Source organism: Saccopteryx leptura, chromosome 5 (genome assembly GCF_036850995.1).
Source record: "Saccopteryx leptura isolate mSacLep1 chromosome 5, mSacLep1_pri_phased_curated, whole genome shotgun sequence".
Classification (NCBI taxonomy): Eukaryota; Metazoa; Chordata; class Mammalia; order Chiroptera; family Emballonuridae; genus Saccopteryx; species Saccopteryx leptura.
The window spans coordinates 106042027-106067931 of NC_089507.1; the positions used below are offsets into that span (position 1 = coordinate 106042027).

The 25905-nt window shown below is 40.0% G+C and overlaps 2 protein-coding genes across 2 annotated transcripts in view; one reads left to right on the forward strand and one right to left on the reverse strand.

The window, feature by feature from the left end:
• PTER (phosphotriesterase related) overlaps positions 1 to 9130 on the forward strand; it is a 64725-nt gene extending 55595 nt beyond the window's left edge. Inside the window, exons 4-5 of the mRNA XM_066384949.1 lie at positions 3091 to 3231; positions 8521 to 9130. Coding sequence (XP_066241046.1) covers positions 3091 to 3231; positions 8521 to 8731 — 352 coding nt within the window. The 3' untranslated portion in view covers positions 8732 to 9130. The remainder of the gene's footprint in view (positions 1 to 3090; positions 3232 to 8520) is intronic.
• Positions 9131 to 9570: 440 nt separating this feature from the next.
• On the reverse strand, positions 9571 to 18579 carry C1QL3 (complement C1q like 3). Its single transcript, XM_066384950.1, has 2 exons — positions 17844 to 18579; positions 9571 to 12170 (listed from the first exon to the last, which is right to left on the reverse strand). Exons 1-2 carry the CDS (start codon positions 18429 to 18431, stop codon positions 11991 to 11993), a joined length of 768 nt encoding a protein of 255 aa, XP_066241047.1. The 5' UTR covers positions 18432 to 18579; the 3' UTR covers positions 9571 to 11990.
• Positions 18580 to 25905: the final 7326 nt, after the last annotated feature.

Here is a 25905-nt window from a genome sequence, read left to right on the forward strand (position 1 = left end):
GTGCACCATGACTTTACGGGCACACTGTATTTGCCATCGGAAATCTGGATTATCTACATTCCCCATTCCTCTCTTAAATAAAGCTATTGTAAGAGCACACCCAAGGAGATCATTCAGGGCTTCATGGGCCACTGGAAGGCCAGGGCTTTTTCTCTGAGGGAAATGGCAAACATTGGTGGGTTCTGAGCCCACCTGATCTGATCTAGGTGTGGAGATAGACTTGGGTTGCTGTATTTGAGTAGACAGTAGAACAAAGGTAGAAATGAGAACAGTTGAGAATCTATCACAGAGATCCAGCAAGAGATGACAGTGATTTGAACCAGGAGGGTAATAGGAATGTGGTGACCTGTCTGGATTTCGGTCATATTTTGAAGGTTGAGCCAAAAGTCTACCACAATGAGCTAAATGCAGAGTATAAAAGAAACAAAACAGTCAAGGATAATCACAAAGTTTTTGTCCTGAGCACCTGGATGGATGGAGTTGCCATCCACTGAGTGGGGAAAGGCTGGTAGAACATGTAGTTTAGGGAGGTAGATGAGGGTTTTAGTTCAAGACATATTAAACTTAAGCTGTCCATTAGACATCCAAATGGATAAGACACGCAGGCAATTAGACACACAAGAGTCTAACTTCAGGAGAAAGACTAACCCTTAATATGCACCCCTTATTATTTGTAAGGGGCTTATTCCTACTAAGAAAGTAAGCAATGATCATGATTAATATTGCTCCTTCTTCACCTTTGACCATGTCATTCAAATTGTCCGAAGTAACTTCAATGGTCAAATCCTGTCTATTATATATGTACTGTTACTCTCTGAACTAGCAATTAAATACCTCCATAAGCAATCCTTTCTTACTTTTGGGGTTTATCACCCCCTTTGATAGTAAATTCCCCACATTTCAAGAGCAGTTTGAGGGTACTTTGGGGAGGGATTAAAATTCAAATAAATTAAAACACATGGTGTGCACAGTCAGTACAACTTTGGAAAATGTCTTTTGAGTACAGAATGTTTAGCCAGAGGAGAAGTCACACAGTAAGTATAATAATTAAGAGGGTAGATTATAGCCTTGAAATTGATTTATACTTCAGTATATCACCTTGAATATCTAATATCTCAAGTCCCAGTCCTCTCATCTGTAAAATTGAGACTGATAAGATTGTGGAGAATATTGAATGAGATAATAAATATAAAGCAGTTAGCACAATGCTACACACAGTAAGTTCTTATAATTCTTAGCTATGATGATGATGATAAGCAACTTTACTTTTTGTTTTCCATTGCATCTAAATCTAAAGATTTCTCTATGGCTTTTTATTTACTATAGACTTTTCATTTAATATATTTCTCAATTTATCACTTAAAATTTACAAAAGTTACTCTCAAGGCATTACGCCAACAGAAGGAGAAAGATGTTAGGAGTAGAAATCAGAGTCTGATCCAGCCTGTTATTGGCACTTCTATTCTCCTTGACTCCAGCCTGCCTCTCCCCCAACCACCCTAGTACTTGCCCATGTTGGTAATTAACAAACTAAGTGCATTGACTCGAAAGGAAAAATACTAAACTTCCCCCTACCTCCTTAAGTTATTTTAGTTGTGTGTGTTTTGTTTTTAAGTGTGGTTCTTTGGGGGAAAACAGAATATGTTTTCTATGGAAAAACCCATATTGTTTTAGGCTAGTAATTTTGGAAGCAAAAGATGGTTTCTATGGAAAAAAGATGGAATAGGAGTAGTATTAATAGGAGATAGCACAGAACTAATGCACATTTTATAGTGTGAAGAAAGGCTATTTTAACCTCTCTGCCTAAAACAACACTGTGAACTCTACGTTATGCTAATTGGTGACTAGGATAAAGAGGAGCCGACTCCGATGTGATTGCTCAGAGCGAAAGTCAATAGTAGACTAACTCCCCGAGAGCATCTCAGCACAGCAGAAACCTCCTGCACTTGTGACACCGAGGTTTAATTGGTCCTCCTATGGTTTGGAAGAAAGGCTTTGAAAATACTTCTGACCTCTTAGAAGGAGATTTATAGACATATAATAGTGCTTTAATCCTTGCATCTGGGAGTTGCCAAAGTAATAGTGTATTAGAGTAGATCAAAGCCTAATAAGACTTTCATTGTCTGACATTTCAATTCTTCTCCAGGCTGGTCTTGGTATCCTGACCAATCATCAGTTTTTTGTGTCCTTAATTACCTTTACACAATGTCTAATGGGGTATATTTTTCCCTCACGTGTTTTTTTTTAATATTCATTGTCTTTTGGTAGAATTTGTCTTTATTTCTTTCTTATTCCTCTATGTGCTTGAATTTCTCCCATGGTATTTTACTTGCTATAACCCAAATTCCTTGAGTCAGGTACTCTTGCTTCAGACTCTGCTCATCTGTTTACTGCACTTATTTTACATTTTCTTCTTTCCCATTCATTTTCATAGTCTTGCAACACAAAGTAGTGATAGTCTTACTATGATCTCTACTGAATGAGAAGATATCCACAAAACTCAGCATAGCATAATAAATCGTATTTTAAAAATAAGCACTCCAGAACATAAATATCTATGGGAGCATTGCCCCTTTTTAAGAAGTTGCATGATATCCACATAAGCTTTGATATTAATTTTAGAGCCATGTCATGATCTTCACAAGAAACTGATCCTATTATTTTACCTTGGCTTCAGGTTTTACCCAGGTTATCATTACTCGCCTGCTTTATGGTGCTTGATGCCAAATTTCCTTTGATAGTGTCCACAGTTCACAGCAGTCTCACTAAGGATTTCCAAACATATATGGACCATAGTCTGAAGACAATTCTGTAGGAGAACTATGCAGTTGTTTTTCAGTATTGGTAACATAATTATAATGTCCATAGTTTCCAACTACCTTAAAAGAGAAAAGTCCCTTTTGGGTGGGTAAGTTCTCTTATTTCTGGTAACAAAGTAAACTTACTATTTTAAAGTCACATCAAAAGAGCCAATTCAAAAGTTCTCTTACCTAAACCTTTTTCAGTACATAATGTACTTAAAACTTTTAATCTGTACATGTGGAAAATAGGCTCTCGGTCATAACAATATGTCTGTCTTATTGTCTGTAGGACTATACTTGATAAGAAGGAACTGCTGGAGTTTGCTCAACTTGGCTGCTACTTGGAATATGATCTCTTTGGTACTGAAGTCCTTAATTACCAATTCAACCCAGAAATTGACATGCCCGATGATAATAAAAGAATTAGAAGGTAAATATGATTAAATCTCTCATAGCGTTCCCTTTTATCAACCCTCTTGATTTTCATATCTGGGTGGGTATTAGCAAAGATTTGGAAAACAGAAGCACACAGAAGCAGAGACTTGCAGATATATCAATGCTGTTTCAGGGAGCAAATCTCTATATATTATGGCAAGAAGAGGATGAGTCATCCCAAATAGGCAAAAGCTTAGGAGAGCCTTAGAAGTTCCATGCAGAGGGGCAGCTGACAAAAAACACAGGTAACACTCAAGGCCTACCATGACAGTAGAAGAACAAAGCGTGTTTTCCTCTTCTTGTCTCTCATGAACTAAGATGTTTCTTTCCCAGGTTGACCTTGCTCAAGTCATAATTTCATACAATTTATAGTATTTTTGAAATGCTTCATTAAAAATACTCACTAAAGAATTATCTGCAACTTAATTCTATAAGTATAATGTCTAATGACCAAACGTCATATAAAATCTAACCTTTCAAAATTGTCTAATATGCAGGAAAGCAAACAGCTGTGCAAGCCAGTCAATGCTATGATTTCTGTTTGGAAACATCTAAGTGCTGCTATCCATTGAGGCCGTTGGAGGAGAGCGTGAAGTTCAGGCTAGAAATCTGATCTGAGATGGAAGTGTAGACACCATTGGTTTGTATGTGATGGTGGAAAGCATGAGGAGAAATACGATCACTCAGAGAAGAGAATGAGGACAGAGCCCTAGGGAACACACATGTTTAAGGGGCAAAGGGACAGTCACTCAAGGATGGGTTGGGAAGTTTTCAAAGTGATGAGAATGTGAGGAAAATATGTTTGGTTATGGAAGTTGGTGGAGAACAATGCTGAAGCAGAAGGACGTGAACCCCTGTGATAGGTCGCAGATATAAAGTGAGATATAGACTGAAAGTATCCATTGGCTTTCAGTCAGGAGGTTCTCATTTCACAGTAAGTGCAGTCTTTATGGAAGGGGCTTGAGGAATGAGTAGGAGGTGAGGGAAAGTGTGAATGGGAGGTTATTCTTTCAAGAAGCTGGGTAGTAAAGGGAGGCAGGGGGCTCGGGAGAAAGCTAGAAAACAAGACAGGACGGAGGGGAGGTTTCACTGAGATTAAGCAGTGCTTGCACAGCTGAGAGCAAGAGTGGAGACAGAGACAGAGAACGCATCCAGGAAGGAAGTAGTGCTTGTGCCACAGGGGCGTTATAGAGTTTGTGTGAAGTAAAGTATGCAAGGTGTTCCGCTAAATGGGCAGAATATGGAACTGGTCAATTAATGTTAACTTACAAAATCTGGAGAGATGGGAGACACAGGGCAAGATTCCTAAGGAGACAAATAGATGGAATCTGGGAGAGAACTAAAAAGCTGTTTGAAAGGATTTATATTTTCTCCATTGAAATGAGGGAAAGTGAGACAAGTAATGGGGTGAATACAGATAGCTGTCCTGGTGGGAGAAACAGGAGACTGAAAGCCGACGGCCCCGTATGTTTCCTAGGTGACTGTGACATTCATCTCCTGAGAAAGAAGCAGTGGATTGAAGGCCGGACCTTGTAGAAGAGGCTGTAGGGTGGGGATGGATGTCAAGGGGGTGAGAGAGATACGACATGATGGCGCAAGACCCAGTTGAGGCTGGAGATCTTGACTGTACGACTGCACACTGGCCCCAATGCACACATGATTTTGTGATTATTTTCCCAAAAATGTTTTGTAGTTTGGTAGTAGGACCAACCAAAGAAGCTTTGTGAGTAGAAACAACAATAAAAAAAAGTTAATAGTTTATATAAAGTTAATAGATTGAGGATTATAGTTTTGTCAAAAAAAAAATGTGGTTGATAGCTAAGGGAACAAGAGAGGGGTTGAGATGAGGATCAGGTGGTCCAAGCTGGAGATAATAAAGCACAGAGAGGAAAGGGATGATACAGAGTAAGGGCAAGTAACTGGAGGCTTTTAATGAAATAGGTGAATATATGTGGAAGAAGAAGATGAGTGAGAAACTAGAAAGAGTGACTGGTGTCCAGAGTAGGAAACTAAAGATTGAGATTCCAGAGAGGAAGTAGTTCTCCATGATTACAAGGACCAGAACATGGTTACAAGCATAGAAAACTGGTTGGAATGGAAGTAAGCAAAACTGGAGTAGAGATGTGATGACCAGTAACTGTGAGGTTCCAGTAGCAATAGTTAACCATATGCACACTGGGGCTGAGGAGAAAGATCTTGAACCTGTGGCCACAGTTGAGCAGCCTTAGGATCCTTCCCCAGGGCAGTTCGCCTTTATATCTGTGTGCCTCTCTTCTGCCCCTGCAGATTCCTCCTCAATGACCTCATTCATAGTAACATATGCTTCAAGTGTAGTGTCATTGGAGAGAGCTAGTTGATCAATGTTACACTAGTTAGGTAAATATGAAGGGGCTCAGTTCTACATAAGCGTACTGCTTTGACTTTCCTAACCAATGGAGCTAAGTTTATTCTTTTTTTAAAGAGATTTATTGTTTCATTTTTGTCTATTTTGTTTTATGTTTTTAATTTACTGGCCCAAGAGCATCATTCAATATTGGCAAACAGGTTTCCTGAGGGCCCTATTAGCTTGTGCCATACTCAGAGGTGAATATTACCTGGAATTGAAAGTGGGGTGATGTGGTAGGTTTTTATCATCTTTCATGATCTCAAAACCATGACTTTCTGATGAATGTGCTCAACACATCTTTACAGTTCATCTTTGGAGTAGGAAGTCAGTCTTAGGACCTGCTTCCTTTGTGGCAGTGAGGTATATCTTTTGCAGCCTTCTGCCTTCCAGGAGGCTCTTCTGGAATAGAGGCAGAGAGCTGTAGAGGGGCCCAGGATGGAGATGGGGGAAAGGATGACCAACAGCTCTCCCAGGGTGCCATCTGAGCTCCTTTTGGCTATTAAATAGAGAATAAGAACTTTCTTTGGTCAGCTTTCATTGTGTCAAATGTAAACATTTTGGATGTATGAAAATACATCAAAAATTATATGTCAGTGTGTGTGTGTTTATGTATCTTTATAGATGCATGTGTGTATGTATACTTAATCTTCCTTAAATTACAACCACACATTAGGTCACTGACTCAAGTACAGCCCACGGTAATTACTAAATGAACTTTAGGATTGTATGTGCCCAGTACCCTTGTCCCCTACCTCTTGGCCACTTGATTTTCATCATTTATTTGCATCATTATTCTGAGCCTTAGTACTTGTAAAGCTCTGAAATGCAAGAACAGAGAAGCACGCTTCTGCCTACCTCTAGTTTTCAGCACCGGAAATTCTAACACCTGTTTTCAATTTTATGCTCCATTTCTCAAATCTTATTATATCTCTGTCTTTCCACACATTGTAGTCTCTCTCTAATATTTGTTTGCAAAACACTAACTCATTTGTATTTCTATAATTAGTGTGAATTTTTGTCTTTTCATCTGTAGTGGTTCATTCCTTCTGGCGGCGTCTCTAGAACTACCGTTCTTCCACACTGTGGCACAGCGTGAGAGATGACCTCATTTTAGGAATGACCAGGCAGTTCTCTTGATGGGATATAATTATGTTCTAGAGTCATAACATTATCTTTCTCATGGGATAACTAGTCTCCAGATTCTCGACTTAATGAATTCTTAGGCTTCCTATTCTCAAACGAGTATCTTATCCATTATATTCTTCCCTCAATACTTACAATTCAGCGAGTTTGTGTTGCAGAGCCCAACACAAGTCCTCCTATAGGAATGTGTTTATTCATACAATATACCTCTGTAGTAATAAGATACCACTTTTTTTCCCTCAAAGAAAAGAGACAAAAACTTAGGGAAATGCTCAGAAAATATAAGGAGGAAAGAATACCCTAAAATTTCCTGCAATGTGATATTCTTTTTTCAGCTACAGATCAAAGGTTGTCACACCAAGTTCCAGCATTGTGTATTATGTGTGTCAACTCTTTCTCTTTTTCACAACTGAGGTATAATTCTCTTAGATGATTTCCTTGAAGAGAGTTTTTTCCAAAAGTAACATCAGAACTTTAGGTCAAGACATAAATATTAAAGAGGCAAAGAACTGAGGAGTCACCATTTGCATTCCATGTACTTATAGGACATGCATGGGGTACATGTGACATGAATGCCAAGTACTAGACAAAATGACCAGGTTGAATCCCCTTCTTCTCCAGCCTGTGTATCCCTTTGACCTGCAAACACAAGATTTAATCTTCAACTGTAATTTATTTTAAAAATGTATTTTCTTAGAGGGCAGGGCTTTGTGCTTGAGTGTTTAGTGTAGTGCCCTATATTTTGCTTACTGTAGTAGATGTTAAATATGACTCATGCACTATAATGTGAAGAAATGTGATTAAAACAGAGAGAATACCTAAATTCATTTGGGAATCTAGAGACTGACAAGCCTATCTAGCAAATGCCAGAGAAGAGCCACTCTCCAAGTTGCATCCTCTGCCATCAGAGACCCATGGAAGTCATGACAGACACTGCCCAGAGTCCAGACACGTACAGATGGTGGCTGTCAGGAGGTGACTCACACTGCAGATTACAGCATTTAACAAAGCAGAGAGAATTAAGTGTTTAGACAATAGCTAGGAATTCTTTCTATAGTCAACTGACTATAACATTTAAAGGAATAGCTCATTACGTAGGAGCATTCTTGTTGAAATGAAAAGAAGATAGAGTAAATTTTTATTGGTCAATTTAAGCCAGTACTCTAAGACAAAGTCAAAATTCCATAGACTTCAATGGGACAAATGCTGAAACACAGAAGTACTGTTGCTGACCTTTTCAAAATGCCCTTCACTTCCAAACCAACTGATAATACTCTCAGAATGTTTCACTTATATGAAGATTTCTTTTGTTTCCCTATTTTAATCACAAATACTCATTAATGTAATTTGCAAGAACAAAAGGAGAGAGATTGAGATCTGACAAACAGGCCCACGAAGAGAGGCATTTTAGAGTGGAGAACCAGCTACACACACAGGACAAAGTTCTTTAGTGAAATACGAAAGTGGCTGTTCATTCAATCTGGCACCTCCTATCAGACGCTGTCTTTAATGCAGTATTGCCAGGCATTGTCATAAATATCGCAGGCTAGAAATGTCTGGGTTATGGAATAAGGATCATGTTTCTACCACAATGCAGCAATATTTTTTATCATCACCACACAATATTTATTAAAGGTCTCCTGGTACACATGCCACAGGGGAAGGTGGGATCTCTACGACAAGTGCAAGAGGTTTCTAAGTGAAAACTGGAAATGTGAGACAGATGCCATGTAATGAGTTAACATTGTTTCACAGGGTACGTCTTCTGGTGGACGAGGGCTATGAAGATCGAATTCTGATGGCCCATGACATACACACAAAACACCGGCTGATGAAATATGGAGGTCACGGATATTCTCATATACTCACCAACATTGTCCCTAAAATGGTGCTCAGAGGTATCACTGAGAGTGCACTTGACAAGATACTAATAAAGAACCCTCAGCAATGGCTAACTTTCAAATAAGATAGTTATACACCGACACCTTTAATGTAAAGCTCAGAGAGAACATTTAGTGATTCAAATCCACTGGAAGATATTAATTAATCAGAGCTACATAGGGCTAATGAGGGATCACTTATTTCTTACGAGAATTAGAAGCATTTTGCCTTCTCCAAAGCTGGCTGTTAACATCTGCACCTGCAGGGTATCACCAAACTGCGTTGAGCCCCTATTGTTTTGCCTTAACAAAATAAATTCAGAAGTAATTACATCCAAACAATGATTTACAGTCTAAATCCCTTAAATGAAGATCTTTGTTTTGTTTTCTTAACCTACCAGTTTCCCTACTTGAGAATTTAAAGTGTTTTTAGTTAAATTACCCTCTTCTAGAAGAATGCAATGTTTCTTGTAATATTGATGATCCTACTAATTACCCTGCTGTTCATTAATTAATGCTTAATGAATAAAATGACACTTTATGATAGCTTCTTTGGTAGAGAAGTTAAATTTTGATATTTTTTTCAGTGGATACTGTAAAGACAATTACCAATTTAAAATGATAACAATATTGTGGAAGGTGAATTATATGCTGGCCCCCAGCTATACTTAAACTAAACTGTTTCCTGTGGCTTGCTGGAATCAATTTTTGCTGTAAATTTTGTTGTATTTTGAAAAAAATCGTATAAGGGGGCATGAACACATAACAATACTGAATGATAAAAATTCAATCATAAAAGTCAGAATATATTACATAATATAGTTTAATGAATCATTACATTTATAACAAAGGCCACAATTTAATTAATTAATAATGTATAATGCAAAAAAAAAAAAAAAAGAAATGTTTGCCATATATATATATTCCCTTTATTTCCTTTGCCTTTTTTTTTGTTTTTCCTTGGGCCTAAATAGAGAAAATAATGCTTATTTATCTGAAGGAAAGGTCAGATCTATTAGAAATGACAGTCTGATTCTACAGCCTACACTTTAAAAGGTACTCAGCCTTGATGTTTTATGTAAATAAAGCCTTTTTCAAAACTCTTAGTTAAAACTCTTACTTGATGGGCACTGCTGTTTATAAATTCATCTTTTGGTTGAATCCTCAGTATTCTATCTAAAAAAAAAATAAAATTTCTTCGAACCCTGTTGCCACTTCCTCTTTGATAAGTGTATATTGTTAAATAAAAATAAAATCTATTGCAACTCCTTTATGAGTAATCATATATTAAAAAGGCCAGATAGAATTAGTCATTATTCTTGGTGAATGGGCTATGTTTTTAATCATATAATCATGACAGTTACTCAGACTAAGGCATTTAAACCAAGCAAACAGCCCCTTCAGATGGGAACACCATGCATAACTTTTGGAAAGGTGAGGTTTGCTAAATTAAAGATATTTCTGTGTATCAAAGATGATCAAGCTTTCTGTGTGTTAGAACAGAAAGTACCCAAGCAGAATGAGCTAGAACAACTAATTCCTTTAAATTAAAAAAATTAAAATGCAAATATCCTTCACCAGTAAAACAAGCAGATTTTTAAATTTCTGTTTTTTGAAATCTACATGTCAGAGAGTCTTCCAGGGCAGCTGAGAGGGGACAGATTTCTCATTGTAATAGTGAATGCTGTCTGATAGAATCTATCAACATGCATTTTTAATCTTTTTCTTAGTTTTAAGGAGATGGCTTTTGGCAGTGTATTTTAAACAGAGAGAAAGGATTTGCACTCCTCTCAAAAATCTACTTTACTGTTGGCTTCAATCCACCTTAGGAAAAAAGAAAAACTGATAATTCAAGTGCCTATAATTCATAAACATCACCAAGGAGACCCCCTTTGTTGCAGCCATCCTAATGTGAACAGTCTACCACAAAATGCAGTGAAAAGTATTGACTGGCAGAGGGTAATAGAGGAGCCATAGGTTTAATTTACAGACATGTGATGCATAGGGCATTTTAACCTAATACAGTTTAATTTCCTGGATAACTCTTAAAAGAGAAATTATTTTAAATTATTTTGCTATTCCATATATCTTTGTCATCCAAAATATATTTTAATCCAAAATAAGTCAAATAATTTATGTGTTTGTGTGTGTGTGTGCATACACATATATTTTTTCAATTAAATTTTTGAGGCTATACCGGCCACTGTGCCTATGGTCTGAAGCCATATATATATATATATAATATTTCATCTATTATATATATGTGTGTGTGTGTGTGTGTCACACACACACACACACACACACATATAGCAGGTATTTCTATAAAATATATACACTTTGTTGTCATACTGGATATATGTGAAATTATTCATTTTGAAATAACCTCAGGCCATGACTATGGTAAGTAACTATTTGAAAGCCTTACTTAGTGTCCCCACAGTGATGCATGCAGTAGCCCAAATTAAACCTCTGTGCATTGAGTTATGGATAATCTTTTGTTCCAGAGAAGGCAAAAGCCTCAGTCTGATTTAACACCAAAGAGTAAATGTCTCTGACTTTCCAGGTAAATCTTAACACATTCTCTTGACAAAATGGACACCGAGGGGATTTTCTAAATACCATACATATTACACATTTTCACACTTACAGGGTAATTCTATGATACAATGTCAATCTCTTTTTTAAAAGACTATTACCAGAAAAGAAGGGAAGAGAAAATTCATTAAAAAAAATGGGAAAACAACCATAGGCTTGGGAATTCCCTCAAATCCAGAAAATTCCAGGTTAAGGCTTGAAGTTGAATCATTCCCAGGTCTAGCTCTAAAGTTCACAAGAGTACAAGGCAAACAATTTCTTTGGGGACAAGCAGCATTATTTCAATTAGACCTTCTCCTGCAGGGTAAAATCATTCCTCCCCACACTATGAATGGACTCCAAGTATCATAATAAGCAGGTACACTCACAAGAACCAAAGCTGACATGGATAAGAGCAGCAGGATCACGGTACACCAAAGTATCATATATATTGAAGAAATAATTCAGTGTCTTAGATTTTTCTATAAAAATTTGTGATCTATATAGGACTTCATTCACATGGACACTAACAATAAGGAGTATTTGCTTTGGCGGTAGTGGATCACACATCTGCTTATCTTGCTTTTAATATTTTTTTTTTACACAATGTTTCTGAGAATACAGATGTGAGTCAGGTAGCATTTGAATTCCCCACATATACACAACTGAGGTGCCCCACAACTGGCATTCCCCTGGGATCCTTGATTCATTGATGTTAGCCATACAAATCCAGTGTCCAATCTCAGAATAATAAGCTTAGTTTCTGTATTATCAGTCAGCATAAATGATAAATCCAGAAAATGTGCTGTATTTGTTGTTGTTTCCTCCATGGGCTTTCCCACCATCTAATTTGATGTATACTTCATCTCCTGGCTCCAAATGAAGAACTACACTGTTGCTGGCATAGTCGTAATTCTGATCAGCGTCTTGGGCAATCGCACTAGCGCGCACCTATGTGAAACAGACAAGAATTAGAATTTGTCAAAGAGAATCTTCAACTCTTCTTTTAGGCTGTCCAGACAGTGTCATAAGCCAACGGGATGCCATAGCACAGAACTGACACAGAAATGTCCACCTGGGCCTTGGAGTTTTATGAGGATATCTTTGTAATTGTTTCAGCTGCGTTATGAGAAAGCAGAAAACAGTGCTTTCGTGAGGGTCCTTTCAACAGTCTTTCCTTACTATATGCTATAAACAGTGCATGCCAGTGTAGTCTCTTCCTAAATTGCTACTTTTTCTAATTCTCAGCATCTCTCTACCCAATTAATTCTTGAAGTGGAGATAATAGTAGTTTCTTGCATTTTAATTTATCCAAATAGCAATAGTTTAACCAGCTGTTTGATGAGTACATAATTTCAATTCAAACATCAGCTGATTCTCACTATTTGTAGAACAGTGAGATCCATAGTAGATAAAGACTCAGAGAAATACCACTACTCTAACTCTACCATATATTTTATATGAGGCTTTCAAAATCTAATTCAAGTCAAACCTTTTTTACCAGGAGCTTAACTCATTTAAATATCTTTGGCTCTATCACCCAACTTTTCAGGGTTTTTTTTTCTATTTGTGCCTTTTCATCACTTAATTGTGACCTGTGCAATTATAGAAATTATGTGATTTCAGCATATCTAAAATTATAGAAAATTTTCATGATATGAAGTCTCTCAAATTTCTAGAAATTTTTGAATGACTTCATTTCGGTGATTCTAAATGTGTGGTTTGCGCTGAAGATGGAGCTTGCTTATAAATCCACTCCTGTTGAGCCTGTGATCTCATTAGTGCGTTGATAGACATTTGCAAATAGTCAGATTGCCCATCATATCAACTAACATGGACATTCTGTCACAGACTCAACTCAAATTAGGCTTCATGTCCATTTAGCTAGATTTGGATTCTGCCTTGGAAAAAAACTTTCAGTAGGCAGGCTTGTATTTGATTTATTTCTGTAAAACATCTACTTTGTGGCTTGTTTCTATTCCAGTATAATGATATTTCTCTGAATAACACAGCAAGTGATTTAGTGGTTTTGTAAACCTGCACTATGTAATAATGCATGACTTGGGGTACAATATGCCAGAATTTATCACTTGGCAAAATGAGGGAAATGAAACATAAGTCAAGAATTTCCATGCATTTCTTTCAAAATGTAAATGATAGGTTTTCAAATGAAATTTTCTTGTGGTATACTCTCACATTAATGCTGTAATGTTAAAAAAAAAGGGGGGGGGGTTACACTACTGAACTTGTAAAGCTACCTGGGGAATATTTTTTAATTTTCTTTCTGTATTCATATAGCAAAAGAAGAAACGGTTTACAGGATTTAAAATTCCTTAACACTGAGCTAACTGACAGTAATATAATAATAACAGTATACCATGCAATTATGCTCGGAAGCACTGACTGAATTAGTGACCAATTTAGTGAGGTGCTCTGTTTTGACCATTAAGTAACAATACAACTTAATGTCATAATATTTTCTAGGAATTAATTATAAGTTTTTAGGACTTGAATGCTTTGATTTATTAATTTAATCTAGTCATTAATTCCCAGGAAAAAGAAAAATCCACAAGGAGAATAATGCTATTATGACCTGATCTTTTTTATGTGTGAATTTTTTAATGGGTGAGAAAAATTAAAATATAAAATACTAACTAGCCATATTAGTAATATATTAATTAATTAACAATCCATAATATACCTCTCAGCTGTTATTATAACCAGACACATTGTACTTACTGCTTTAAGCATTTACTCTATGTTCTATGGGTATTGTGCTTTAACTCTGTTTTCTATAGGAAGGCATTTGGAAACCAGGACCCATTAAAATCACTTGATTCAGAGACAATAATATTAGAAATATGTATAATTCAGTTTTTATTCTATAGGGTATAACCGAAACCCATGTAAATATTACCATTTTTATTCAGTAGAGGTAACCACAAAAACCAAAAACCTGTAAAGACAATAGTGTGATCACACAGACTGAAAGTTACCCTCGTGGTTTTTAGCTTCCATTGTAGAAAAAAAAAAGCCAGTGTGATTGCTTTTTAATGAAAGTGATTCTCTAAGACTTTAATGTCTACTATACTGTAAGACTTTCCCAATTAAATAACTGCCATACTCCAGTGTACACTGCATGATTTTAGTATTCCTTCTCACCTGATCCCACTTTAAAGGTATAATGGCACCTGAAATTTCAAGCTCTAGTCTCTAACTCAGTGACTTCAGACAATTCTTAATTTAAGCCATCAAACTATTGAGGAAGGTAATGCATCTACCCTGGAGGATACTTTCAGGTACCTTAATGTACAATGATCTTAGCATTTTCTCTGGGAATATGTTACATCCTTTCCTTAGCTCAATATACCTATTTCTATCTAAATGTACTCTAAAATCTTTTTATATTATAAATTAAGTATTTGGATTCTGCTTGATCTTTAGTGCATGTTTTATGACTCCTAAAAATATAATTAATTTGACATTTTACTAATCTTGGTCATAAATGAACATCAATTGACAAACTATTCACTATTCCCAGTATATCACTGGTGCCATAACTAATAAATTCTTAGAGTAAAAATGGCCTCTAATTATTTTATTGTTCTAATCTTGAGCCTCAATTTTTATTATGTGTTTTACTACCGTAGTATTATAGTGATTCCCTTTAAACAGCAATGTTTTTTATTCAGGTTTTCTGTTAAAAGTATAGAAGCATATTAAAGCATTTCCTGCTTCTATATAAAGCTATTTGAGTTCAATTTTTACCTTTAATATGCACTGTCATGGAGCTCTCAACAAATGGTAAGATTAAATTTAGGTTGATGGTTTCATGGGGAATATAAGATTCGTAGTGCTTTTAGTGGCATGTTTGTGAGAATGTAATAGGTTTTGTAGCTTTAGCATTATCATATTAGGGAGGGTTTATCATTAGAGACAATATTTATGGTAACATTTGCTAATTTAATTAATTGCTACTGATGTTCTCATAATTTCATTTTCATTGTACTTTTGTGGATTCATAAACAAAAGGTTAAGTGGCGCATCAGGTTAATTTACTGGCCTTTGATGTTTCCATCTGTGATCCTGCATTAACACAAAGTGTAAATAAAATGTTTCTCATATGGTAATGGTCTAGAGACATTCCTCTATTCTAGAATGAACTATATTTTTAGTGCAATTTTTGTTTATTTCTAATCCACTTAATCCACAGAACATTACACTGACGTGGATCTCTGAGTTTCTGTTTTATGAAAACAAATTAGGTCAGCTCAGAGGGGAAACTGCCATTCTAAGAAGTGATCAGACAAGGGCATAATTGAAAATCAAGGATAAACTATTCACTATTAATAAAGATGTTATAAGATTTCTCATCTACAACTCTGTATAGACCAGACTTTGCAAAATACTTTTATTCTGGAAATAAAATTACTTAACAGTAATATTGCAATAACCATTTTCCAGAATAGCCCATGGTGAACTCAAAAATAAATTGTTCACTACTTTATATATTTTTCTGAATTACTTGTTGCACACCTTTGCAGAAAAGGAGCTTAATAATGCCAATGGAAAGCATTATACACTTAAGGTCACCTGTTTCACCTTGTTCTTTTTTCAAGACCCATCAAACCAGCAAAGAATGTACATGGTAGGGTGATAATACAAAGAAGCATTCTATATGCCAAACAATAAAATACTTTGTAGAATGGTTTTCTTGGAATCAGTGTAACATACCTGGGCTCACCAGTTTAAATATCAATATTTAAAGTAATTTAACTATATTGTTTCCTGGTTTTTCATGCAATTGCAATTTCCAGATATTTAAAGATGTGAGCACTTTTATACTCTGGCTGATTAAACTTGAATCTTATTCCTTTGTACTGAATACCTCTAAAAAACAATCTCTTTAGCATGATAATATTTCCCAGACTCACCCCTTGAGTCAGAAGATAGCCTATTTGCAAATAAATGGGTGCCTCCTCTCTGCCTGCTGAGGGGCTGCTCAGGACTCCTTTTGTAAGGGTGACACAATAGCTCTACGTGCAGTGAGTCATAACCTTTTTAGCCATTTACCTATAACTATCCCACGGTTCTGCAAATAATTTTTATTTACCTTAATATTATTTTCATGCATAATAATGATAATTTACAACCCTATCAGTGCCTCCTGGTGGCCATTATTTCTCTTTTTGTTCAACGGAGTTCAGAGTCCTGAGGGCCCATTAAACTGTTCACGTCTAAATTCCTTCAGAGGTGAGGGTTGGTAGGCAGTGGGAAGAATAGGACTTTTTTGTCCTGTTTCTTACACATTTAGGATACTTATCTTTCCTTTCTGAAACAATTCTGATACTGAATTAAGTTTTTGTAAGAAATCCAGCTTCAATGTTGCTTAATAGAAACACCTGGATTATAGATTGAAAGGTCTGGTTTCAAGGGGCGGGTGACCAAGCTCCATAGACCTTGCTAAATCAAAATTGACCATGTCAGGTTCATGGGCCATTCACTGTGCCAACCAAACAAAGTTACAGCCCAAGAACTCTTTCTAGACTGCTGGCTGCAAGGCCTCACCCCCAGCAAGCTCAGGTTCAGCATGTGCAGAGGGTCTGTTTACACTTTCAGGCAGTTATAAATATTATTTTTCTCTTCTGACTAAAAGATAAGATACACTTTGGTTTTGCAATGACCGCGAATTTCTGAAGCAACTGGGAAAGTTGCCCCAGTAGAAAACTGCAGCCATGTGGTCCTTGTGGCAGCGCCAACCAGCTCAGAAGAGCAAGTCCTGCTTGCCAGGGCTAATCTGAGGCTATTGCACAGTCAAGGCCAAGGCCGCTGCCCATGTGAGTTAGAAGGCTGGGTTTGGAACGACCTTCAGGCAGGTGCCTTGGGGCTGCTCCGCTCTTGTCCTTAGTACCATCTGCCTGTGCGTCCTGGGACCAACTCCCAGGAAGTGGAATCTGGATTCTGTGTTGGTGAGCCTGTTTTATGGTGTAAACCCGCGAGTCTCAACTTTTCCTTCTGTTATCAGCATTCATTACCTTTTCTCCTTCTTGGCTGACAACTAAACTAGAGTTTGTGTATTGAATTTGACTATAAGCGAGTTTCCCCGTCTGGGACGCAACCGCGGATCTCAGGGGCCCGTTTTAACTCGCTTGGTCTGGACCCTTCTTTCTCCCTCGGCCCTCGTCCTTCTTCCCCGGGTTTGGGTTTGTCGCCCTGGCATGCCCATTCTGGACTCCCCTAACCCTCCTATTCCCGCCAAAGCCTCAGAGCAACGACCTTGTGGTGCTGAGAATCCCAGAGCCCGGGGTCGCTCACTGTTGCTCCGGGACTCCCCAGCTCACAAGCTGTGCTTCCCGCCCCTCGAGGGTCGCGCTCCTGTGCGTAAGCACCGAGTGCAAGTCCTAGCGCGGAACGACCCTCTCAGGGCCACGGGGAGCCCCTTTGGCTTACGACCCCCCGCCCAATCCCCAGAATGGAAGAGCTCACTCCCTCGTGTTGCCCCCCGGAACCGGAGGTGCGGCGCCGTTCCCCCGCGGACTCCCACCCGTCCCCGGGGTCTCCTCCCTCTCGCCCGCACCTTCCCGCGCTCCTTCCCCGCCCTCCCCGCGGTCGGCCCGCGCTCACCTGGTTGTTTTTGCAGAGATCAGCCCACATGCTGGTGCCATCCCCTCCGCGCATCAGGACGTGGTAGGTGAAGAAATAGATCCCCGGAATAGAGCAGGTGAACTTGCCGGTAGTGGGGTCGTAGTGGTTACCGAGGTTGGTGACTACGTCGTCGAACTTGAGCACCTCGTAGCCTTCGTGCTGCCGCTTGAGGCCGGCGTAGAAGGCAATCTTGGGCACCGTGCTGTAGGTGGCCGCGCTGATGGCCCCGGCCGCGTTCAGACCGGGGGCCCCGGGCGGCCCCGGCAGGCCTTGGCGGCCCGGCTCGCCCTTCTCCCCCGGCGGGCCCACAGGGCCCGGTGGCCCAGGCTCGCCCGGGGGCCCACGCGGGCCCGCCTTCCCGGGCCTGCCGGCCTCGCCTTTGGGGCCCTGGATGAAGGTGGGCAGGGACTGCATGAGGCCGCGGTCGGGCGTGGCGGCCGTGCTGGGCGCCTTGGTGCCCCCGTAGGGGTCGCAGACCATGCGGCAGGTGCCCAGCATCTCGTAGTGCGCCGACGTGCCGGCCGAGCTCACCAGCACCGGGATGAGGATGACCAGCAGCAGCACCATCACCACCCCCAGCGCCCCGGCGGCGATCAGGCGCCTCCTGCTGCCCACCAGCCGGCTCAGCGCGGGGCGATCCTCTTGTCTGCTTTTGGACAAAATTTTGAAGGTTGGGCGGGGACCTCTTCAGAGCCGAAAACAACCCCCTGCGAACCCCAACTCCCCTGGGCGGGCGCGCGCCGGCCGCTCCGAGGCTGCTCCCGCTCCCCCCGCTGCGGCTGCGGCCGGGAGGGAGCTCGGACGCCTGTGGACTTGAGCCGAGGTCCCGAGCTGGGGTGGGTGGGGGAGGGGTGCGCGGCGCGCCCTCTCGCCGCCCTCGAGCCCCTTCGCACCTGTGGCTGCCGACAATCCGGCCGGCCACCTGCCACTGGCGGGCGGAGCCGGCGCTGCCTCTTGCTCTAGCCGGGACCGCTCACACTTTTATGCCACTGCTTGCGATCGACTTTCCCGTTTTTGCAGACTGCGCCAGTTCGCACCAACTTTCCCTCTGAAGTTGCCTTTTTTTCTGCCTCCTTCTCTTTTTTCACTCGCTCTGTTCGCTCTTCCCCTGCCTTTTTTTTTTTTTTTTTTCCTTCTTCCTTTGCAACCACCACAACTCTAATAGACGCGCATCCCCAAAGACCCGCACAGGGCGCGCCTCCCGGGGTGCGCGGAAGAGCGGGCGCGTCGCTCAGCGAGCCTCGGGGCTGGAGCCGAGGAGCTAAAGATGAGCTAAAGAGAAGCCGCGGCGAGTGCCTCCCGGCCGGGAGCCGAGCGACGGAGAGACTGAACGTAGACTTCTGCCTGGGCACCACCTGCCAGCAGAAGAGGAGGCTGGAAACGCGCGCCGGAGCAATTTATAGGCACCCAAGGCTCAGAGGAAGGGGAGCCGCTTTGGCATCTCATTGCAGCATCTGCTCTGCTCATCCCACTCAGGGAGAGTTTGGCATTACTCTGACAATGTGGGATTTTTTTTTTCGGCCTCTCCCCTCCTCCCCTCTCCGCACATGGATGAACAGTGAGATCCTGAATACTCTGTTGTTGAACCCAGACGATGGCAGCGCTCTCGCTGGGCATACGTGGGCGGAGGGAGACAGACGCGCAGTAGCTTTCAGAACTCAGGGGTCACACCTAAGCCCCTTGTGTCACCACTGCCAGCAGGCCCGGTTGGAGGGTGGAGGAGAAGGTTGAAAGGAGGGTGGCTTGGCTGACAATATTTCTTTACAGGCTCACCCACAATCAGTGCTTCAGGTGTTTTTCAAAATGCTACTTTTAATATAAGAAGGGCCCTTTAGCATTTTCCACATGGTAGATGTGTCTTTTTATAACCTTATGGTTTTCCTTGCCAACCTCTAAAATGAAGTACTACGTCACCCAGAGAACAGTACGGTGCGCTGAAAAGCCAAAGGACAATTCTGAATGATTTTAAATGAACGTGCCCACCACATAAAGGGGGGAGAGGTTGTTTCTTTTTACAAATGTTGCAGATGGTGAATGTCTACATATAAACTTTACTTGCAGGCTTACAGTTCTGGCAACCTGTCAGGAGATACAACCATTGGACCTGAAGCTGCATTTACTTAAGGGTGCTACATGCAAGAGAAATTATCACTGTCAAAATGCCTTCAAAAAGTCTTAAGATAAAGCAAGCAGCATTTACCCAAGTACTGGGCAAGATCTTTTCATAAGATATGAAAGGAGGCCTTTAAGCTCCGTAGCACATTTCCTGCCTGTCCATTGGGGGATGGGAAAAATAGAAAAAATATGAGAAAGATGAGCCCCATTTGCCTTGGGAGAACAGGAGAAGGAACAGTCTGGATTTATAATATAAATGGAAAGCCCCCAGAGTAGACATCAGGCAAGTTATCCCACTAACACATACAATAAGACACACAAGAACGGCTTGAAATAAACAAGTAGAACTGATTCCTAAATCATCATTTTGCATTCAAGAGCAACGGATGTCAATCAAATGTGGGTGACATTTGCTTGTCAATACAGGGATGATGGCTGGGAAGAGGGAGACTTATTACATCAGGGCAAGAATGTAAAATGAGAAGCAGGAACAAATAAGACTACAGCAAGCAAACAAAGCAGCAACACCCCAGTGACAATCTTGTCTGTGGGTTCCACAGCACGGACACACCTTCTCTGTTCCTTCTGCCTACCCTGACCTCACCCTATTGGTTTCATCCTTTCTTTCCTTCTTTCAGAATTAAGTAAGGTCAAATGAGCAAGCAGAAGGAAAAAAAGATCCATTGATTATTTTAAGGGAAATGTCAACCGCTCCTTCAGGTTTTTTTCTGGGAGAATCAACACTGCGTGTCGGGCAGTGGGGCTAAGCCTAACCCAGGTCTTCGTGGCATCTCTCAGCCTCGCTGCTAGGAGAGTCCTGCTACTGGGAAATACTCTCCCCACTTCTCAAACCTTTCCTTTCTATTACTTACAAATATGTGTCTATATCTTGACATAATTATACATATATTTCAGAATATTCCTATTCACATGAGTTATTTTATTTTCATATGTTTAAGAAGCAGACACATAAGTTAAATTCTGTCCTGGACACAATGCCTATTTTCCATTTTCCTAACACATCTGGGTTGCTTCTCAAAAGTCACCCTTCTTTGGGAGGTAAAGAGGGTAGTCAGCAATGGAGAGTAGAGAGCTAATGAAATAAACTCTTGCCTATTAACACCAAATTATAAACTTCATAAGACTTCTTCTCTGTGAAAGCGAGTCCAGTGGAGGATAAAATTGGGAGTTTTCTAAAGGTAAAATCATATAAATAAATTCTCACTAAAAACCTCAAGACACATGAAGTTTTCTCTTTGAAGAATGCTCATCTTATAGAGAAACCTGTCAAGGATAACATCAAATAGTACAGTTGGAATGTACCCTAGAAAGCCAGTCTGCAACTGCTCACTTTGCAAATGAAATGGTGAGACTGAGACACAGAGCTCAGAGCAGAATCAGGACCACCCAACACCAGTACAGCACACCTCATTTTATTGTGCATTACAGATACTGCATTTTGTACAACTGAAGGTTTGTGGCAATCACCAGAGAAAATATTATGATGTGCTGAAGGTTCAGATAATGGTTAGCATACTTTAGCAACAAAGTATTTTGAATTAAGGTATGTACATTGTGTTGTTTGTTGTTTTTTGTTTAGACACAATGATCGAGAGACCACAATATAGTGTAAACATAACTTTTATATGCACAAGGAAACCAAGACATTCGTGTGACTCGCTTTATTATGATATTCACTTCATTGTGATGGTCTGGAATCAAATGCCGGTATTTCCAAGGTATGCCTGTGTACTTTCCTCTGATATCGACACATCCCAGCCCAGCCCAAGACCTATGGCACTGGACCCAGGAATTGAGACTTTCTTTCCATTTTCTCTAATGCCAAAGTAAAGCTTGATTTTGCAAGTAAGGACCCTAATATCTCAAAACTCTGCTGTGATTTGGAACGGTGCTCAGCAGTCATCAATCCCAGTGAAGATATTCATCAGTCCCAGTGAAGATGTCATCTCCCAGGTCATAAGGCTGACCCCAGTTTTTCAACTGAACACACAACCCCAGGCAGTGCATGGACACTGGGGGTTTTTTTTTTAGTGAAGTTTAAATGATTGTTCTCCTTCCTTTTCTCTAGAAATGTCCCACCATGTACTTTGGGAGGAAATTTTTGCCCCTCCGAGAATTTCAGGGATGATTGGGTAGTAGATTTATGGTAATAAATTTATGGCTGGGTACTGCCACTTTCCAGTGCTTGAATTTCTCAGAAGTTTCTCTGGAAAGTTACTCACACTTCAGCCCTGATTCTGACAGTTTGAATAAACCATCTGATATGGTCTATTACTCATCATCTTTATATGTATATAATAATAGAAAGTGTCGGTTGAAAAACTATTTGATTTTCTTCAGTCCTCATCAGAGAACCAAGTTCTTGCTCATATTTTATATTAATTCTGGAAGTAGACCTTGGAATCTAATTTTCTTCACACTTCCCAATTATTTCCCAAGAAAACACCAGTCCCATGCTCACCATTGCTTCTGGACCCAGGCCTTTGGGACTCTTAAATGATAAAGTCCAACACAAAAACCAAGGATCTGGGTTCAGGGACATCCCTCTGTTTTCGCCTTCCCTACATAACTTTTGCCTTTAGGAGAACGGAGCAGACCCTGGCCACGGGACTCCCACACAGACGTGCACGGCCATCCATTCATCTTCACCGAGCTCCCACTTGCAGCACAGCTCTACACCGGCCCTTCCTAGGCAAACAAATATTTAGTCATGAGAATTACTTCCAAATCCAGCAGCACTTAAACAGAAATAGCATGTCACAGGGGAAGAAAAAAAAAAAAAAAGATGAACAAACTCAAGGCCTATTTAGAGAAAAAGACAAAAATATATAAAAATGGGACTGGATTAGCTAATTCTCTTTAATTTCTGGGTCTCCAAATTGTATTTCAGAACAAACACTCCCTTTGAGTGAAGAATTGTTAAGTTCCAGCCAGAAAGGGGTTTGCTTGGAGTTATGGAATTATAACAGGAACCTCTGCAATCAGAGGGGTCTTAATCCGAATTCTACTTTCCTTGTTTAGTTGTTATGAAAGTTACTTAATCTTCCTAAAATTTACCATATTTCCCCATGTATAAGACGCTCTCATGTATAAGACGCACCTTAATTTTGGGGCCTGAAATTTGAAAAAAAAAATGTATTACATAAAAATATTGAACTCAAGTTTTATGCATCATAAAATTCATACAACTCCTCATCTCTGTCAAAACTCCCATCCATTAGCTTGTCCTCATCTGTGTCTGATGACAAATCACTCTATTCAAAAATGAGCACAAAAACAAGCACAAAAAAGCAGGAAATGCAAGTAAAAATCTATACTGTATAAGACGCACCCCGTTTTTAGACCCCAAATTTTTCGAAAAAGTGTGTGTATTATACATGGGGAAATATGGTAACTCCCTTTTGTATAAAATGAGAATAACAATGATACCTAAATCATAAGGTTGTTATGGCAATTAAGTGAGTTAATGCATTTCATTACAATGACTGCATATGAGAGCTCAAAAAATGTCAACATTCATCTTAGCATATTGTAGAACTACAGGGTAATGCATATGTTTATGATTTGGATGGTAGAACACAAGGCCTATTAAAGGAAGCTAAAGCTAACAGGTCAGAGTTAAGACAAAGGGCATCAAATGAATAAGAAATATTACAGACTTAGACAAAACAAGTAAGAATACAGAAGTTCTCCAGGAGTGGTGCCTATGTGTACTCTTCCATAACATACCAAAGCCAGATAAAACTCACAAAGATCACATTATCATCCTTACAAGTAAGAAAATATTGATAGTTTAATAGCAAGGTTGTTTCAATTCTCTGCAGTTTGACAGGCACAGTTTTTTATTCACAACCTAATAGGAAGCATCAGGTCTTGCTTTTGTTCTCTGGAAAGTTCCCCAAATCTACAAGTTGCTAGCGTATTTAAAAATCACTGAAAGACTGTTTCTGTGGATGATGACTTTCAACAGCAAACATATCAGAGGGGACTCTTTGTACAGTCAGCTACAGGACAGTCACTCTGAAGGAAAACTAAGTCACAACCACACTCACTGGGAGATTTTCAACACAACACTCTTCATAAAAAATAGTGAGTTGTCTGTTGTCAAAGAATTATCAACTAGCCAGATGGAGATGGTAACTAGTACATTACTTAAGACTTGGTAACACTATATGGCTTCAAGTTGTTCTTAAATTCTTACTATTGATATATGAATCAACAGATGGATGAAATCTCTAGAATGGATATGATAATATTTGCTTGCCACAGGTTGAATGTTTAGCCCTTTGACCCTATTTAATGTAGAACCAAGGGGAAAGTTACAAAGAATGAGATCTAAGAGCTCTGCAAGTCCTCCAAGCTACAGTAGTTCCCCCTCATCCAAGGTTTCTGCAGTTTCACTTACCTGAAGTCAACCACAGTCTGAAAATATTAAATGGGGCCCTGGCTGGTTGCCTCACTGCAAGAGTACCAGCCCAGCATTTGGACATTCCAGGTTCGATTCCCCATCAGGGCACACAAGAGACACTATCAACTGCTTCCTGCTCCTCCCTCTTCTCTTCCTCTTCCCCTTCCACAGCCAGTATCTAGATTAGTTTGAGTGACAGCCTGGGCACTGAGAAGGTGCCATCAGAGGGCATCAGCTTCAGGTGCTAAAAACAGCTTGGTTCACTGGAGCACTGGCCCCAGAAGGGGAGTTGCCAGGTGGATCCCAGTGGGGGTGCATGCAGGAGTCTATCTCCCCTCCTAGCAAAAAAAAAAAAAAAGAAAGAGAAATATTAGATGGAAAATATCAGAAATAAATAACCTATTAAGTTTTAAATTACACACCCTCTGGATAGCATCATTAAATCTCACACCAACCAGCTCTGTCCCACCTAGGACGTGAACCATCTATTTGTTCAAAATCGCTATGCTATACACAGTCCCAGCCCATTGGTCACTTAGTAGCCATCTCAGCTACCAGCTTGACGGCCGTGGTCTCGCAGTGCTGGGGTTCAAGCCACCCTTGCAGAAGCCTAATGCTGCCCATCACGATGCCTGCTTCGTTCGCCTCACTCCAACTCCTCACCTAAGTACTGTTTCATCTCGCATCCTCACAAGAGGAAGGGTGAGTACAGTATAGTAAGGTATTTTCAGAGAAAACACGTTTATATAACTTTTATTACAATTATTGTTTTTTTAGTAGTTTTTGTGGCTAATCATTTCCTGTGCCTAATACATAAACTTTATCATAGGTATGTATGTACAGGAGAAAACATGGTGTTCGGTGCTATCTGTGATTTCAGGCATCAACTGGGGGTCTGGGAATGTATCCCTGCGGGGAACCGGGGGGACGACTGTATAGTCACGATAACTCAGTTATACAAGGTAGATGGGTGAATGCAAGAAGCTAAGAGCAGCTGCCATCAGACTACAGGGAACCTCCGAGCGGAAACCATATCATGGGAACACAGCTGAGGAGTTGTGCACAGACGAATCAACCGGGCCAGCAGTGATAAGGACTGTGGTATCTTACTGTTTTGCCTGATTTGTTTTGTCTTAAATATCTAAATCATCATGCATCTGAGAGGAGATGTTACAGAAAGCCAGCAACAGAGCCAGACCCTGCCAAGATCAGCTGATATTTCAGACTCTGGCTCTAAGAATAATGAGGCTGGAGGAGGTGTGAACGAACATCAAGTCAAAGTGCACTTCACCCCAACCCTGTGTAACTGTTACCCCAGAGCAACTCACCTTCAAATATGAACAGTATGTCCTGTAAGTAAATTCTGTGTCCCTGGGGTTTTTGTATATGAACAGATACATCAGTTTTTCCCTAATGCGAGTCATCTCTCAGGAATAGTTTTAAATTATGTGAAGTTAGATGGAATTTGAAACCCTAACCTTAAAAATAAACTATGGA